Here is an 18,870-nt window from a genome sequence, read left to right on the forward strand (position 1 = left end):
AAAAAAAAAAATCAGTACTCCTTCACAAATATGCATTTTTCTTTCCCTAACTTTCAACAAGCACTGTTTTAAATCATCATTATTTTTTCTGCGCTGGAAGCAAACTTACACGTCTTTTTCATATCCTACTGCTAGCACAGAAGGTGAAATACTGACATAAATTGAAGGAGTTGCAAGTTCAGCATTAATACAAACCAGGCAAACACTACTGGGATATTTAAAACTCAACAGTGCCTCCTAGTGTACCTATAAAAATAAGCAGGAGCCCGAGATTCGAAACGGAAAAGTAAATTAGAAGGCGTTCATCAATTTATCCTTTAAAATAATCCAGGAATTAGTCTTTGGAACGAACCTACTTATTTTAACAAGATACGAAAATCACTTTCAACTAAAAATAGGGCATTAAGAAAGATCCAGATTCAGGTGAAAGGGAACGGCACTAGGGCATGTGCAGAGAGATAACGCAAAATATAAACACGCATTTTGAAAGAAAGAAAGAGAAAGAAGGGGAAGAAGGAGGAGGGGGAGGTGGAAACAGACGCTTCTGTCCCCAGAGCATATCAACTAGAAGGAATATCAAGAACTTGGATAATGATAACATGGCATTTTGCTCTGAGCCAACACGCAGCTTTGTTAATTTCCTCATAAGAGAACTCCTATTATCAACGTTCTTCTTGCCCACCTGCGAGCATCGGGAACCTCTGGGCACCAGAGCTCTTCACACTTCTCCGCAATTATGGGTGCTTTTTTCCCACCACTGCCCCTGAAGTTGGAAGTTAGTTTTTTCTGTTTAAATGATCATAGATTTTTCCAGAAGCTTCCCATATCTGAGGATCACTTGGGAGATCATGAAAAGAAATAATGCCATGAAACCCAACAAGAAGGCACTCAGATGAGCGAGAGGCACTTGACTAACAACCCTAGAACGCCATGCTCAAAAGAATTTCCCTTTGCTGGACCCAACTGATGTCCTCAGATCCATCCAACATTTCTACTCTCACATCTTCACTCTCCTTGTTTCACAAAAAAATGTTTGTAGAGTTCTTACCCCCTCTTTGTTTGAATTCTATTGTCTTCAACATTCCCTTCACTATTTTGAAGAAATCTTCCTAGGCTGGTACTTTATCTCAATGTCCTCAAAAACAGTTATACAAATAAAGCTTCCTCATGACCACCATATTGAAAAGCATCAACAGAACCTAAGTTACTTGAGAAGAGAAATCTAAGCCTGATAGAATAAGGAAAGCACTTATAATTACACACCAGCTGTAAATTAACATCAGAACCCCACTGTGCATGGATATGTTCATTGTATCTAATTCTCCTTAAGTTGACTAGTGAAGAGATCCCATACACTTCTTTTCCCATTTTGGCATTTTCATGTAATGATCTGGAAATATATTTTGATGAAGCCAGTCACGCTTGACTATTCTATTCGACATTCCATTTTCCAAAATGCGGGAGGACACAGGTGAGCTGGCCCATCTGTCTTCATAGAATTAATTCTTGCTTCTGTGTATCTTCTCTATATTGTAAAACCACAAGGCACAATAGTGAAAGAACATGTAAAGTTTTCAGACCAACACAAAATTCTCATTAAAAGAATCTGCATGTTTTAAGGAAATAAGACTTATTAAAGCTGCCGCAGGGGCACCTGGGTGGCTCAGTCGGTTAAGCATCTGCCTTCGGCTCAGGTCATGATCTCAGGGTCCTCGGATGGAGCCCCGCATTGGGCTCTCTGATTAGCGAGGACTCTGCTTCTCCCTCTCTGCTCTCCCTCTCTCTCTCTCAAATAAATAAATATTTAAAAGGGAAAAAAAGCTGCTGCATTTTCATAACTGTCTTTAGTAAAACAACATCCCTGAGAGGTCTTTCTTTTTGTCCCACCTAAAGGATGTGGGGCGATTCTAAAGAGAGAGGGCAAAGCTGATAAAGAACAGTGGATGTCATCTGGACTGCATCCAAACAATATGGCAAGACTGAGTAACAGAACAGTGGGACAAAAGTTGCTGCTTGACCCATGGACAAAACATAATTACTCAAAAAAGGAAAAACATGTTCCATCAGACACACACCAAACAATATTAAAATTATGACATACCCTCATAATGGAATACCGTGCAGCAACCGAAAATGATGGAGGTCTGCATTTATTCAATTGAGGCAAAGTGATGATACACAAAAAAACAAAAAATATTTACATGTGAAACATTGATATATTATTTCTATATATCCTGTTCCTGAGAGAGTGCTCTCAAATTGATAAACTCTCCTTTCCTCTACCTTAAATCCTGTTCCTCTCCCGTTGATCAGGGACCCTCAAAACCCAACCCCACATTTCTCCCAGATTTTGTCGGAACATGCTAGCTAAATACTCCGGCTCCTTTGAGGCCGTGTTGCTTTCCTGTCTCTCAGATCCACGACATCCCCTGTGGGTAATATTATCACTCAACCCTAGCTACTGGCTTTAAATCAGGAGGGGAGACGGGGCTACATCCTGATGGGGGTATGGGAGAGCCATCCTTGCATCATCTTCAAGCAAGGAAGGAATTCCAGCCTTTGTAAGTAAAGTGGGTCACTTCTGCAGCCTCAAAGACTCAGAAAAGTCCAATGATTCAGGATTTTTAAGGGGCATCTCTCCCACTGTCCCTATGCAGGATGTCAGGGTCACATTCTTTCCCCACCTTGGTATTGCCGACTTCCCTTGGTTTAGAACTCAGCTACTCACAAGTAATTGGTGACCCTGGTCCTCTGATTTTCTCTGCCTTCCAGCTAAAGGCTATGAGAACATTTGCACATGATACCAAGTAAGCCCTCTGGCTTTCACATTTAGCTTGTCATTTCTAATTATTCTTTCTTAACATTTCATTATCTTTTTCCAAGTGTCAATTGAGTTTAGCAATAGACATTCAATTTTATTATCCTTATAGTTGCTTTTTTCTCTCATTTTTACCACCTGCTTCACACTTTGTACCTGCTAATGCATTGCCTTCCACTGATCCACTGTCCCAATTACCCAACAATGGATGTTTTCACAATTGTACTGCCTGTATTTGTCAGGGGCTCACCTACCACCAGTAATAGTCCCCTTTGACACTCAGGTAATGCGTGATTCTGCTCCAGGATCTTACCCCAGCATGTTTTTGTTTTGGTCTGGTTTGGCAGTTTTGTGGACCACCCACACCAACTCTCTTGGATGGGTTATCTCTGAGATACAGATTAGCATGTAAAAAAGCTGAATTGGGAATGCTCTGAGAATCAACACCTGGGGAAGAGAAGGAAGGGCAAGGGAGCAAGATAAGAAGCTGAGCAGGGATCCAGGATCAACAGAAGCCTTAGCTGATTCTCCGAGGAGTTCCAAAAGTTGGATTACCCTTGAGAACAATCCATCCAAAAGGACTGGACTTTGATACCCTCATACTGAACAGTCATTGGATGGGACCACCTAGGAAGAGACCACGGCATTGGCAAGGCAGCTGTCTTCAGTCAAGGCAACCCCTGATGGTGTCTGAGAGTTGAGAACCGTCTGCTGGCAGCATCCCCACAGCTGAGACTCCCTCGTTCCTGATGGGGGCTCTGATCAGCACATCAGAGAGCTCAGATCCCACCACCAGAACTCCAATCCATGCAGTCCCCTGGATGTCCTTGTCTCAATAAGTATACATTTTTTTAATTAAAAATAATGACTATCGGGGCGCCTGGGTGGCACAGCGGTTAAGCGTCTGCCTTCGGCTCAGGGCGTGATCCTGGCGTTATGGGATCGAGCCCCACATCAGGCTCCTCCGCTATGAGCCTGCTTCTTCTTCTCCCACTCCCCCTGCTTGTGTTCCCTCTCTCGCTGGCTGTCTCTATCTCTGTCGAATAAATAAATAAAATCTTAAAAAAAAATAATGACTATCAAATATCAAATTAAAAAAATCTCAAATATCAAGACAGGAGATGACAGGGAGGAAAAAAGGCAGGACTACATATATTTTTTAAAAGTTCCTGGGGGCGCCTGCGTGGCTCAGTCGTTAAGCATCTGCCTTCGGCTCAGGGCATGATCCCAGGGTCCTGGGATCAAGCCCCGCATCGGGCTCCCTGCTCCGCTGGGAGCCTGCTTCTTCCTCTCCCACTCGCCCTGCTTGTGTTCCCTGTCTCACTGGCTATCTCTCTCTCTCTGTCAAATAAATAAATAAAATCTTAAAAAAAAAAAAAAAAGTTCCTTGTTAAAGGGAAGAACATCCTGGTAGGCGGGATCATTATTCTAACTTCTCTCTCTCCTTAGTAACAGGATCACACATCTACACGCTGTCAGGTAATTTTGCAATGCCCTCATATTTTCTTGGACAATCCCAGCGTCCTGGGATCAAGCCTCGCATCATGTTCCCTGCTCAGCAGGAAGCCTGCTTCTCCCTCTCCAGCTCCTCCTGCTTGTGCTCTCTCTTTCTTTCTCTCTGTCCAATAAATATATAATTAAATCTTTAAAAAAAAAGGAAATCCTAGTAAATTATAGTAAGCACCCAATAAATTAGAAGAAAATATAAGTGATTCTGTAGGAGCTTAAAAGAATACGGTAGACCCATATGTACTGCTATGATGCTCTTTCCAAGACACATTATTAATTTTTAAAAGCAAATTACAAACAGTATAACATTTACAGAACACCATATAGACAAAGTTGTACCAAGTATTTCTATACCACTTCCGTACCATATGCCAATAGCAGAATGTGATCTGCGGACCAGCAACATCATCATGATTTAAGATCTAATTAGAAAAACACATTCTCATTTCCCACCCAAACCTACTGAACCAGAATTTCTAGAGTAGGGCTGAGGCATCAAGCTACTTTGCTCACCACTTGCTTTTCAGGTAATTCTTAAGCACAGTAAAGCTTGAGAACTACTAGAGTATTGCCTAAGAAAGGCCTGATTAGAGGAATTAACTCTGGGGGTGGGACTGGGATCGAGTGTGAGTGTACCAAAAGAAGTCTGCTAAAGCATTTTGCATTAATGGCTTTTGCAAGAATATATTTATTCATAGATAAAATGATTTTTCAAGGAAAATGTACTCGGGAAAGATGTGCATAAAATACGACATGGCCCCTGTTTATCGATGTCTCTCTTAAATTGGAATGCTGTTCTCCAGACGTAAATGCCATCGTGCTAACTTCTGCCTGTGGCTGAAAGACAGCAAATGCTCCAAAGGAAATTAAACAGAATTTTGATGAGCTACTAAAATTCTTCTCCTTGAGGCACAGCTGGTAGGCAATGCAAGAGAGGAAGGAGCCTCCCGGGACTGTGCAGAGGAATTAGAGTAGGTGGCACCTTTCCTCTAAAACTAACAAGACATTGCCGGCCTAGCTCTGAGCGGTATGGAGGAGTGTGACCAGACTTAATCTGTTCTGGGCACGACGCTGCTGTTCACACAATGTCTTCCTTAAGATGGGTCGTGAGGAAAAACAGGAAGAAGCAGAGGGACAGAGAGGAGGAGGTGTGCTGCTGTTACACTGTGGGCTTTGAAGCTGGCCCCAGGGCCTAGCGGTGAAGGATGCAGGCCGCCCCGGGACGCTGGGAAGGGTGAGATACTTGATCCCCCCCAGCCTCCGGAAAGAACCAGCCCTGCCCACATCTTGATTTTAGCCTCATGAAACTGAGGTCGGACTTCGGACTCCCAGAATTTTCATCTTCTGCATCTCTGGTGATAAGCAGTCAGCAAGATGATGGAATGCCTCAAGCAGACAAATGGCACGCCTCCATTCGTGCAAGCATGCACAGCCCGGTGTCGAGATGACCACACCTTCCCAGGGGGGTCCGAGTTTCCACCCTGCGCCTCGAATTGTGAAATCACCCCAAGTCTATGGCAACGGCTCACAGGGAAAAGCAGGAAGAAGAAATGCTAATCCCCTCTTGTGGAAACGGAACTATGCCCTTGTGATAGATTTAATTCTCAACCTTAAAGAAACTGGTCAGATGGCATTCTTCCAGAAGGCAGAAGGGAGTCTCAAGGAGGATGAGGATGCCAGGTACAAGGAGACTGGGAAGAATGTGGAAGAGGCAAGTGCTTTGCAGCAGTAGCCTGCTCGCATAAAAATGGACCACCTGCTGTCCCCGCCCACTGCCGCAGCTCTGGTAGGGAGGCGGCTGAGGAGCAGCGGGTAGGAAAGTACACGTACAACCCAGGAGGTGTATCCCGGGTGTGGAGTTAGTAGCTGTGTTCTTTAATCATTGATTTAGTTCTCCTTTGTCAGTAACACGCTGCCTTTCATAAAATATAGGCATTTGGAACGCATGTATCCATAGCCCACTGACTGTCCGGAATGCGATTATTCTGGATCCTTGACTCACCTCACTCTACACTTCACCACTGGCCACCTGTCTCACTGCGGATGAGCGCAGTTGCCCTACTTCACTGAAAAAGCCATGTCTAATACGAAATTTTGTGTTGTTTTTTAGTGCTCTGATCATACATACAGAAGGCAACCGGCCTTGAACTTCTTCTTAGTTGACAAAATACCAATGAAAAAGTTGATTTAAAATGTTTCACAATAAAATATGAAGTCTACCCGAATGAACAGAATAAAACTGTAGGGGGAGAAAAGCAGGCAATTTGGGAGAGTTTTGTGAGCTGTTAATCAGGGAGAAGACTGTCTCTTTTTGAACGTTGGGAGAATCTGAAAGATATGGGTGAATGGAGAAAAGAATGAGGATTAGATACAGTTGGTATAAATGTTGATGGGGGAGGCTGAGACTAATGATTAAAATGGAACTTACGAATTTCATACTCTAGTTGGTGGCTTTTTGCTTTTTGAAGGCTAAAAAGGTTAGGAATTTTACAGAGGGTATGAAAGAGAATTCATGTTTGACTTGCTAACTTTGGTGGAAAAAAAGATTTTGGTCTCTGCCATCAAAGTCTTATGTTCTAATAAGTTCTCTCAATAATATTAAAAATAGCAAATTGAATTCAGTTCTAACATAGAAGTCAGGTAAATGACAGTTTGTCTTCATTGCCAATGGATTGGCTAGTCTTCCCATTATATACTGCAACGTACGGTTTAATAACTTCTTAATTGGTGACATCATGGCTCTGCTTTCTGGATTACTCTATAAAATTGTTTTCAGTGATCTGACTTGGAGAAACATTAAACACATTACAAGTAAATAGTGAGCCCATTTTGTGGAAGCCAAAGGTAGTTGACTCTTAATTTTTGTTTTTCTGGGTTTTATATATTTTGGTTGATTTTCTAAAAATTGTTTTTCCTTCTTCCTATTGAAATATGATTGACTTACAATGTTGTATAAATTTAAGGTGTACAACGTGGTGATCTGATAGATTTTTATGGTAGTGATTAGCATGTAGTGACAATTAGCAACTCTATCACATTATATACTGTGGTCGGAATAATTACATTCTAGTCTCTTAGCAAGTTTGATTATAATGCAATATTGGTGTGTACATTCACTATATTGTGCACTACACTTCTCTAGGACTTATTTACTATTCAAAAAAAAAGAGGAAAAATATATAGGGAAAGTTAAATTTTTTAAAAAGTTATACTGGTTAATCTGGAGGCCCATTTGAAGTAAAGAAGCAAAATAAGAAAAGAGTTACACTGGGAAGGTACTTCTTTGCTCAGGGGCAGTAAGATGCATGCACACCTCTCCACTTCTCTTGTTCCGTATTTTCCATCACCCCTCTGAGATCTTCCTATGGCCCTTTAGGAGAAGCAGCTCCTTGACTTAACTTTTCAAATAGTGCAAGAGCATGACTTTGTTGACAAAACCCACCTAGCCAAGACAGTCATGATGCTTTTCTTCCTCTGCAGCACCTCACTTCTTCATTACGACACTATTCCCACTACACGGGCACAAGTCACAGACTAGTTCTCACTGCCCTGGAGGGAACTGCGTTTTACCGAGATTCATGACGGTTTAGAACCCAAGGGGTGCTCGTGCCCTGGTAGGGCACACGGGTTAAATAAGACACTATGGGACTCAGCCCCGTGGGTAGGCAGTAGGTTAGGAGCAAACTTGGGAAAATCCAACTGAGACTTATTAGTAAGAGAACTTTTCTTCTCGGAAAGTTTCTCCTAAGGGAAATTCGAAGTGCCTTCAAAGTGAAATAATCTCTACTTATGAGCAACAGTGAGGTATTGAGGGGTGGAGGTGGTTCAAAGTACTCAGAAAACGGTCCAAAGATACTATTAGTCTCAAGCTTAAGAAATTTACTCAGTTGTAAATGCCATGAAGTCTCGTACTCTGCAGGATGCCATGATGATGGCTACAGGTCACTATATGTTTGTCTAAACCCACAGAATATACCACACCATGAGTAAACCATAATGCAGCCTATGGATTGAGGGTGATTGTGATGTGCCAATGTAGGTTCATCAATTGAATAACAAATGTAGCCCTCCACTGTGGGGTACAGATGATGGTGGAGGATGTGGGGACAGGAGCAGGGAGTGTATGGGAAATCTCTGTACCTTCCCTTAATTTGGCTGTGAACCTAGAATTTCTCGAAAAAAATTAGGCCTAATGAAAAAACAAATTTTAAGAGAGCCAAGGTACCATGTTAAAGAACTTACCATTTAATCAAGGACATAATAGAGACTCTAAAATAAAATAGGCAAAACACTCGAATAAACATTTCTGTAGATATACAAATGTCCAAAAAGTATATGAAAAGATGCTCAGCTCTACTAATCATTAGAGAAATGAAAGTCAAAACCATAATGAGATATCACCTTATACCAATTAGAATGGTTAATGTATTAAAAAAGAAAAGAAAAAAAAACAGAAAATTACAAATGTTGACGAGGATGTGGGCAAATTGGAAACCTTGTGCCCTGTTGGTGGGAATGTAAAATAGTGCAGCCACTATGGAAAATAGTATGGAAGTTCCTCAAAAAATTAAAAATAGCATTATCATCTGATCCAACAAACTCACTTACGGTTACATATCCAAAAGAATTGAAAGCAAGATAACAAAGGCATAGCTGCACACTCATGTTCACTGCAGCATTATTCACAACAGCCAAGAGGTGGAAGCAACCCAGGTTTCCAATCTGTCCAGCTATGGATGAGTGGATAAAGGAAATGTGTTATTGACACACATGGCAAAGGAGATCAAAGCTGCCGATGGAATTAAGGTTGCTGATCAGCTGACCTTATGAGAGAACTTATCTGCCTTGGCCAATGTAATCACAAGGGTCCTTAAAAATGGAAGGAAACAGAAGAGAGTTAGAGAAAGTTGTGATGACCGAAGCAGGGTCAGAGTGATCCAATGTGAGAAAGACTTGATTCATCCGCTGGTTTTGGAGACGGAGGAAGGGGCCACGTATGAGTCCGCTCAGGCTGCCATGACAGAATACCATAGACTGGGTGACCTAAACAACAGAAATTTACTTTCTTACAGTTCTGGAAGCCGGAAGTCTCTGCTCCAGGTACCAAACAGTAGAAAGATAGAGAAGAGAAGCAATAAGGACTCCTCCCGTGCTCTTGGGACCACAGTCCCTCCGGTCAGGAAGAAATGTTCTTTCCTAAGGATTTCAGGTGCCTGCCCAGTCACCACTGGCCCTGCCACTGTCACCACAGTACTGCCTGGGGATCTGGGCCAGAGATAATAGAAAAACATCAGGGAAAGTACTTCACTCTTTCTGATACACAGGAGCACCATTTCTCTTTCCAGACCAAAAAAGAAAAGGAATGTCTCCTGGAGATCTTTCTATCTTTCTGCCTGACCCTGGGTTTGGGTTTCAGCCTTCCCTTCAGTCAAAGTTAAGAGATACTGGGGGAGGGAGAGGAGGAGAGACAGAAATTCACCCTGAGTTTGTTGGTAGCTTGCAAGGTAGTTTCCTTCCCAGGTCTGCTTGCTATCTTATTTCTCAGAGTCCTCACATAGATCTCCACACGTTCTCTCCAGAGTATTTATTTATTCATTCATTTTCTTTTAATTTCGGTACAGTTAATATACAGTTTCAGGGGTACAGTATAGCGATTCCATACTTCCATACATACAAGCATACACACAAGGACCAGTGCTCCTCGTGACAAGTGCCCTCCTTAATCCCCATCACCTATTTCACTCATCCCCCACCCGCCTCCCCTCTGGTGACCATCAGTTTGTTCTCTATAGTTAAGAGTCTGTTTCTTGATTGGTCTCTCTCTCTCTCTCTCACTCTTTTTCCTTTGCTTGTATGTTTTGTTTCTTAAATTTCACCTGAGTGAGATCATACGGTATTTGTCTTTTTCTGACTTATTTCGCTTAGCATAATACTCTCTAGCTCCATCCATGCCATTGCAAATGGCAAGATTTCAATCTTTTTTATGGCTGAGTACTATTCCATTATATATATAAAAATAAAACAGATGGCACGTGCTTACTTCATCTTGATCAAAACTGGAATCTGTGTCCTGGTTTTTGCCCTCTTCCTACTTAGAATGTGTTCCTTATCAATGTCCCTTTGTTGGCTTTTCCTATTTGATGGGCTTCATATATTAGCGTTTCTCTAGTTTCATCTTGGGCAATTTTCTCACTCTATACTCTCTCCCTAAGTTCACATTAACCATGTTGATCACTCCATTACATATGTGCAAATATGTAACAAGTTTCTATCTCCAGGCTGATTTTTCTCATTATTTAAAACCTGTATATCCAACTGATCCTTGATATTTCTACTTATAGATCTCAAAATCATGACAAATTCAACATGTCTAAAACGCAACTCATGATTTAACGTTCAACCCCACCATCAGCCTTCTTGGACACCTAGAAGTCATCTTTGACGTCTTCAGGAATGATCAAGCACCTCACTGAGTTGCCATCAGAAGTTTATTACATGCATATTTTTGTCCAACAGATGTTCACTGCCAGACCTCATGCTAATCCCTAGGTATACAATGGTTAATGAAGTTGATGGAGTCTCTGCCTCCATGACCCTGCACACTGGTACAACTGGGGTGAAACACACAAACCCACGAATTATTACCAAGTTACAAATTATGATAAGTGTTCCTAATAAAAGAAGAAGACAGAGCACAACACTTCCACAAAACTAAAAGGAGTTGTGTGTTCCTAGAGCAAAGAATATAAATGGTGGGTAATCAGATTAAGAAAGTCCTTGAATGTCATCTTAAGGACTTCAAGTTTTAAGAGTAATAAAAGCCACTAAGGGATTGAAGCAGGGAAGTAACATGATCGGATTTTTCTACAGCATAGACCTGGTTATGTAATCATTCAGGAATTGGCTGTCAGATGTCATTTTACCTTCTCCGTCAAATATATTCCTCTTTATAACAACACCTGAAAAGGATCCCTTTGCCCCAGACTCTAGAAGTTATGACTGTAATTAGTACTGGTCAAGATGGAATCTAACCCAAATGAAGGAATGCACGGCTTACCAATAATTAACTTTAGTATTGCCTATAATACATAAGACACATTTACATTTCTATTCACTTGTTTTTCATAGCAACTTTAGGCACCTTGTGGCTGTAACTACTGTAACTCCTAATCTCATCGTTAACAACCGCTACAGAGAGATCTGCCCAGGTCCCAACACGAGTCCTTTTCTGACATCCGCGTCATTTCTAATCCATTTGTGTCCCATTCTGATCCATAGCCCATTCTGAAACTCTTATTTCCATGCCAATTTGCTCAGTTCCTTGTGTCAAAGTTGATGACTTTGCTCAGAGGTTGCTCAGTTGCTGTGTCTTTAAGTTCTCATAATTCACCCCTCGAAGTCAAGATTTCCGATATGTCTATAACTCTGGCTATTCCTGATATATTTGGTAGCACAGCTATTACAGCGGATTCCGGGAGGCAGATAATTAGTTCTACTCTAACATAAAAGCCAGCTCTCCTGTAATAAAAGCCTCCTACAGAATACCACTTCACCATGACTCTGAAATTACCAGGAAATGAATGTGGTATCTGGTTGTGAAGGTTGAGATATCTAAGCAGAAAAAAGAATTACTTCTGGGATGAAAGCTTTGTAGTCAGCTCTCCTCTCCTGCCCCAAAGCCATCTCCTCGGGGCTTGCTTTCATCCTCCACGATCAAACATCTGTTGGCAGCAATATATGGCATCAAATTTGTCCCCTTGCTGCATCACCAGGAATTCTTTTTTAGACAGGGGGGCAGGGGCAGAGAGAGAGGGAGAGAAAGAATCTTAAGCAGTCTCCATGTCCAGCACAGAACCCGATGCCGGGCTCCATACTACAACCCTGAGAGCATGACCTGAACCGAAATCAAGAGTCCAAAGCTTCACTGACTGAGCCACCCAGGCACCCCGGCATCACCAGAATTTTGCTGGGTGATAACTTCAAGTGTCTTTTTATGTGGGTTATACATCCCCAAACATGTAATGGAAGCCCCAGAGCTAAGGGAATGGTCTACGAGTGAAATCATCCAGAACACAACATCCAATACTAAAACAGTTTAGGTCTTTAAAATGTTGAAATTTGTCAAGTGGGTTAAACTTCCTCCGTTCAAAACCCTCTCCTCTTCCCTACCCTGGACGTGGAAGTAGACACATGAGAAGGCACACACACAGGCACAAACAATAGAAGGAAAAGCAAAACTTAAAAGGCGAAAGGGGAGAAATGAGAACGAATCCTACTTTTATTTTGGAATGCTAGATTTTTGCCAGAAACCATGTCTCCCAGAGTACAGTCATCTCAAAATCTGTACCAGAATTTCTCAGGGATCTATTTTGAAATGCAGACTATCAGGACCCCACCCCAGAGCTACTGAATCAGAATATCTGCGAGGAGAGACCTGGAGTCGGCATTTTATCACCAGCAATATTTTTATACAAACAAAAGTTTTAAAACAACTAACATAAACACAGTCTCTGCCATCGTTGAATATTTATAAAGCAGGAAACCTCACTGCCCTATGGGGTTCCCGGCATCACCTTCACGGTGGTACTGACTTCTCCTTACCGGGCGGCTGACACACAGAAAGCCTTTGGGGGTGGGGGGGGGCACAGGCAAAGAAACAGATAACAGTTTACACGAGGATCTATGTGCTTAGAAAAGCAAGGGTGGCAGGTGAGCAAATCACACGGATACTGGGGGCTTCAGTCACGAAGTCAGGGGCCTTCGTCAGCAGTTCTGAGTGAGGAAGGGTCCTGAGGGAGGCACGGCGGCAGCGGCAGAACTCTCGGCAGAGACAAGAGGAGAAGGGTTGCATTTCCAGTCCCACCACCGTGCGATGCCGAGAGAGGCTTTTCATTTTCCTCTAATTTTCCCATTTGCATAATCAAGGCCCATCTCGGTTATTTGTTTCTTTGCATCTTTATGCGCCCACCTCGTTCTAGAAAGGATCTGAGGCAGGGAGCACACACCAATTTCTCGGGGCGCCAACATTCACTGATGAATGCATCCAAGCGTTGCCGCAGGGCCCACGCGTGAGGAGGCTACAGACCAGCACTTCGGCAACCGGGAAACACAGCGGACAGAAACTACGACCAAAGGCCAACTGGACCTGCTGCTGCCCACGGGCAATCACTTCGGCGCACACATATCCCACAACTGTGACATTGCCGGGGCTGGGGGGGACATCAGCGTTCTAAGCGTGAGCGCACCGTGAAGGATTTCTGCGCTGACTTCTGCCAGGAGCGCACCTGAGTCAGAGATGTCCGTGTGTTCGATACAATGGTATGCGGCCCAGTACTTTTTTCACGGCCTCTTTGACTTCTTTGTTTCTCAAACTGTAAATGATGGGGTTCAACATAGGGGTCAGCACTCCATAGAGCAGTGAGATGATCTTATCGACTTCCTGTGAGCTCGAGGACGGCGGCTTCAGGTACATGGAGAGGGCGGCCCCGTAATACAAGATCACCACGGTCAGGTGGGCACCACACGTAGAAAAGGCTTTGTTTCTTCCCTCCGCTGAGCTGATTCTCAGAATGGCGGAAAGGATGAAGACATAGGAGATGCAAATGAAGAGCATGGGGCCGGGCAGGAGGAGCACGCTGACCACCAGCATGATCGTGTCCACGAGCAGTGAACGTGCGCAAGCTAACTTCAGCACGGCCAGAATTTCACACGTGAAGTGATCGATGAGATTCCCACAGAGGGGCACCTGCAGGGTGAAACTGGTCTCCAGCAGGGCGGTCAGATAGCCCGTCACCCAGGAGACAGCGGCCATCTGCATACAGACCTGCCTGCTCATGATGACGGGGTATCTCAGGGGGTCGCAAATGGCCACGTAACGGTCATACGCCATCACAGCCAGGAGCACACACTCCGTGGAGCCCATGGCCAGGGACAGGTACATCTGTACGGCACACCCAGAAAAGATGATGGTTTTCTGGGATGACAGCAAGTTCACCAGCAGAGTGGGAACAGAAGCAGATGTGTAACAAATATCCAGGACAGAGAGATTTCCAAGGAACAAGTACATGGGGGTTTGGAGGCGTGACTCTAGGACGGTGACCAAGATCAGAGTGCTGTTACCCAAGAGCGTTATCAGATACATCACGAGGCTGAAGACGAAGAGAACGATCTCTAACGCTGGGGATCTAGAAAAACCCTCCAGGAGAAAAAAGCTCCAAACGGTGAGGTTTTCTCCTTGCATTTCCTTTTCTGCCCCTGGAGTTATTCTAATATTACTCTCCTCATTTCATCTGAGGACATAAAGAGAGGGATCAAGCATCATGTTCATTTAGTTAGGAAAACACTTTCGCATTTATTTTCACTATGATATATCAATTTTGCTACAAGAAATCACAGGACTTAACCTACTGATCTAAAGGGGAGGGAAACAGGTTTGATCGACATAAAAAGTTGATTCATCCACAACAAAATTTAGAAAAGAGTGAATTTAAAAACAAGAATCAACACATTTAATACCTGAATCTCGGCCTGTTTCCCGATGCTTGGCACGCAGTTTTTCAGTAGAGATTTGAAAGTACCGTGCAACCAAAAATAGGAACGAACGCTGAAGAAACTGAGCAAAGGTTAGAAAAGTAAGCCACGGTAAGAAGGGAAGTAAAACAGGTTTGTACAATAAAAACCAGTGATGATCTTCACTGGAAGAAGAGGAGGGATGCTGAAAGAAACAAATAAATGAATTTGTTCTGGGTCTATGAAGTTCTTGGTCTAAATGAATTCTTTCCTTTCCAGCGAATAGCTTGGAGGTCCATACACTTGTCTCAAAAATGATGACTCTGTTGAAAGCATCGTAGGTACCCATTCTGATTACACTGAAGAGCCAGTTTACAAGTCACACAAAATAAGTCACCTTATTTAAACACGGACACATCCAGGTACAGTCTCGTTCATTATTGAGACCCATGCCTTCGTGAGTATGTAAATCGTGCTAAATATTATTCCCAAGCAACAGTCTTCTCCTACACGAAAACCCATGAAGATCTCAAAGAGGTAGAAAATAAAGCCCCTTAAAAAAAAAAAAAGATTTTATTTATTTATTTGACAGAGAGAGAGGCAGCGAGAGAGGGAACACAAGCAGGGGGGTGAGAGAGGGAGAAGTAGGCTTCCTGCTGAGAAGGGAGCCCGATGCGGGGCTCGATCCCAGAACGCTGAGATCATGACCTGAGCCGAAAGCAGACGCTTAATGACTGAGCCACCCAGGCGCCCCAATAAACTCCCCTTTTAAGCTACCTTAACATCTCTTGGAAAAGAACATTATAGATTATCTAATTATAAACAAGACACTGAATGTTTCGGTTTTTTACATTTCAAATTAACAGAAAGAAAAAACAAAAACCTACCTTGCTTCGGCACTGATACCTGTCTTCACCACCTTCAACCGTTTTCCTTTCCCTACGGGTTCTTTCCTCTCTATTTTCAGATATCCTCGTTTTGAAACATTCCCTGCATCGTCGTGTTCCCTGTGCACATCCTACCTTTGCTCTTTCTCTCATTGGCAAATTCCTCCCTGATATGGTTTACTTACAATGTTTCACTCTTCCCTTTCTCATCACTGGTGTTCCTTCTTGGTTTCTCCCTTTGAGCCAGTGTTTTCACTTGCCTCCAAGCTCCCCATAGTTCAAAAGCTGGCACACAAGGGTAATGGTGTAATCACGTTGGGGGCAATATTTTGTAGCATGCCCCTAGAGCAGGAACATAGGATTTTTCCCGTAGTTTTCATATTATTATATTATTCCTTGTGACTTGTGCTCCACGGTATCTCATTCCTAGCCTACTAACAAACCCTTCCGCCGTTTCCTGTTTTACTCATCGGTCCCCAAGCAGCTTGCATTGTAGGTCCAAACATTATCAGCTCCGGCTCAGGACGCTGTCGGTATTCTAGGGAATGCTTATCAGTAGGACTTCCCTCTGCGGTCCTTGATCACGCAGAGTTCGTGCTTCTCCTCCTAAGAGCTCCATTTCTCCTACAGCACAGTAGGTAGCTCTTACCCATTTCTTAGTTAACAGATTATTTATTAGGGATTTCTCTGCTAGATTTCATATTGAACAAATTCTGTACAAAAATTTTATATTATTTTAAGAAATTATTTTAAAGAAACTAAATGAGCGTGTGTGTGTGTTACTCTTAAGACTAACAAAAAAAGACAGTGTTTTTTTAGAATGAAAAATCAACCCAGTTAACCGAGACTTGATACGTTTCTACTGTTTACAAACAGTTGTCAGGAGGAGCTACCGGCTGGCTCAGCCAGTGGAGCATGGGACTCTTGATCTCAGGGTTGTGAGCTCGAGCCCCACACTGGGCATGGACATTACTTAAAAACTTCTAAAAAATATATTTAAAAAAAATAGTAGCCAGGAAAAATCTGTCCTCCCATCTGAATCCCCTTTTGCCAACTCCAAATAAAATATTGTTTTATGAACTTCATGAAGTCAGCTACATGCAAGAAAGAATGAATGTATCATGTCTAAAATGTTAAACGTATTATGTAAAAATCAACATTGCAATTCATTTATTTCAAAACTATCGACTGTCACCTCCATAACTAAAAGTGCCAAAGGAGAGCAACGGACATACTACGTAAATTTAAATCATCTTTTGTTTGGGGGGAATACCTGTTGTCCCTGAGCAATTTAAAGTTCAGCAGCTATAATATACAGAGGTTTGAAACTTCAGATCCTTGAGGGATCATGTCCCAATGATCCAATTATATCAAACTTTTAAAAATTGAGACAGAGGGAGCCACAGTTCTCCCAAAATAATTCCAAAGAACTCATAAAAACAAAGTCTTCTATTCCTCCCTGTCCATCCTTGCTAGATCAAGATTTTTTTTTCTTAGGGGAACTCTCCCCTACACTGATGGTAGGAATGCAAGCTGGGGCAGCCACTCTGGAAAACAGTATGGAGGTTCCTCAGAGTTGAAAACAGAGCTACCCTACGACCCAGCAATTGCACTACTGAGTATTTACCCCAAAGATACAAACACAGTGATCTGTTCAGAGCAGCAATGTCTACAATAGCCAAACTATGGAAAGAGCCCAGATGTCCATCGACAGATGAATGGATAAAAAAGATGTGATACACGCACGCACGCACACACACACACACACACACACACACACAATGGAATATTACTCAGCCATCAAAAAATGAAATCTTGCCCACTTGCAATGACGTGGATGGAACTAAGGGGTATTATGCTAAGTGAAATAAGTCAATCAGAGAAAGACAATTATCCTATGATTTCACTGATATGTGGAATTTAAGAAACAAAACAGAGGATCAGAGGGGAAGAGAGGAAAAAATAAAATGAGACGAAATCAGAGAGGGAGACAAACCATAAGAGACTCTTGATCATAGGAAACAAACTGAGGGTTACTGGAGGGGAGGGAGGTGGGGGGATGGAGTAACTGGGTGATGGACATTAAGGAGAGCTCATGTTGTAATGAGCACTGGGTGTTATATAAGACTGACGAATCACAGCCGTCTATCTCTGAAACCAATAATACATTATATATTAATTCATTGAATTTAAATTTTAAAATATTTTTTAAAAAAAGACTTTTTTTTTCTTGAATGATTACAGTGTAGAATATTTAACAGTCTAGAGAGAAAAGATATCCCTAGAATTCTAAGATACACGTTTTTTTCATTTGTGGAACTACTCCCTAGTTTTCAGAGTTTACAGGAAGAAAGTTCACTCTTTAAGGCACTTGCCCTAAACAACTGATCAGAAGTTTTGCTCAATACACACATATTGAAGAGGGCCTTAAAGCAATGAACTCTCAGTAGCCATGGACACACCTGGCACCCAGTTCTTGGTTTCTAAATACGATTCTCACCTAAAAAGAAATGTAGTTCCCCTTTCCAAAGCTGGAGCAGGAAAAGGACAAGCCTGACTTAGAGTAGTTTACCGCACTAGAATCTCAGGAAATATGCGAAGAATGACAGGAATATTTCAAAAGGCCATAGGAAGCCCCTCGATGAGGCTCCCATTGGCCAAATCTGGGACAGATTATTTTGAGCATCAAGATAAATATTGGTTTAAATAGACTATAATCCAGAGAATAAATTAAGAATCCATGAGTTCTTCTGAAATAAAGTAAGGAAAACTTTCCCTTATGGGAGGATGCCAAAAAATAAATATAAAAGAATGATGTGGTTAGAAAATCATTACGGGTTGTTGGTCTGTAGATCGGAACAAGTGAAGTGTTGTAGTAGGTAAATGTAAGCATCATGGCTGTCACAAGTAGAAGCTGGATGAGAAAACAGGGTATTTACATGGTGTTAAAGTATCACACCACAAACTACTCATTAATTTCAAAAACAAGGTAATAATAGCTTTCCAGCGGGGAGACGCGGAGAACTCACCACCTTAACATCGCCAAGCACGGGACCAGTGGACTCCACGTGCTAATACGATGGGCATAATATCACTACTATGATATTCCCGTCAAAAATACACAACCTGAATCTAATCATGAGGAAA

The 18,870-nt window shown here is 42.3% G+C and overlaps 2 protein-coding genes across 5 annotated transcripts in view; both read right to left on the reverse strand.

Annotated features, from left to right (window-relative positions):
• The window catches only part of LPAR1 (lysophosphatidic acid receptor 1), a 340,256-nt gene extending 324,419 nt beyond the window's left edge, over positions 1 to 15,837 (reverse strand). Inside the window, 1 exon segment of the mRNA XM_040631701.1 lies at positions 15,724 to 15,837. The gene's annotated coding sequence lies outside the window, so the exon portion shown is untranslated.
• Positions 12,591 to 16,045, reverse strand: LOC103678571 (olfactory receptor 2K2). 4 transcript variants are annotated; one of them, XM_040631703.1, is made up of 3 exons: positions 15,724 to 15,863; positions 14,843 to 15,389; positions 12,591 to 14,616 (listed from the first exon to the last, which is right to left on the reverse strand). In XM_040631703.1, the coding sequence occupies exon 3, from the start codon at positions 14,565 to 14,567 to the stop codon at positions 13,617 to 13,619; it is 951 nt and encodes a 316-aa protein (XP_040487637.1). In that variant the 5' UTR covers positions 14,568 to 14,616; positions 14,843 to 15,389; positions 15,724 to 15,863; the 3' UTR covers positions 12,591 to 13,616. The 4 variants fall into 4 exon arrangements, with proteins under 4 accessions (XP_040487637.1, XP_040487636.1, XP_040487638.1 ...); XM_040631702.1 differs by having other exon boundaries at positions 14,843 to 14,939; positions 15,724 to 15,861; XM_040631704.1 differs by lacking the exons at positions 14,843 to 15,389; positions 15,724 to 15,863 and adding an exon at positions 15,909 to 16,045.
• Between the last annotated feature and the right edge of the window lie 2,825 nt (positions 16,046 to 18,870).

Source organism: Ursus maritimus, unplaced genomic scaffold (assembly GCF_017311325.1).
Source record: "Ursus maritimus isolate PB19 unplaced genomic scaffold, ASM1731132v1 scaffold_17, whole genome shotgun sequence".
In the NCBI taxonomy this organism is placed as follows: Eukaryota; Metazoa; Chordata; class Mammalia; order Carnivora; family Ursidae; genus Ursus; species Ursus maritimus.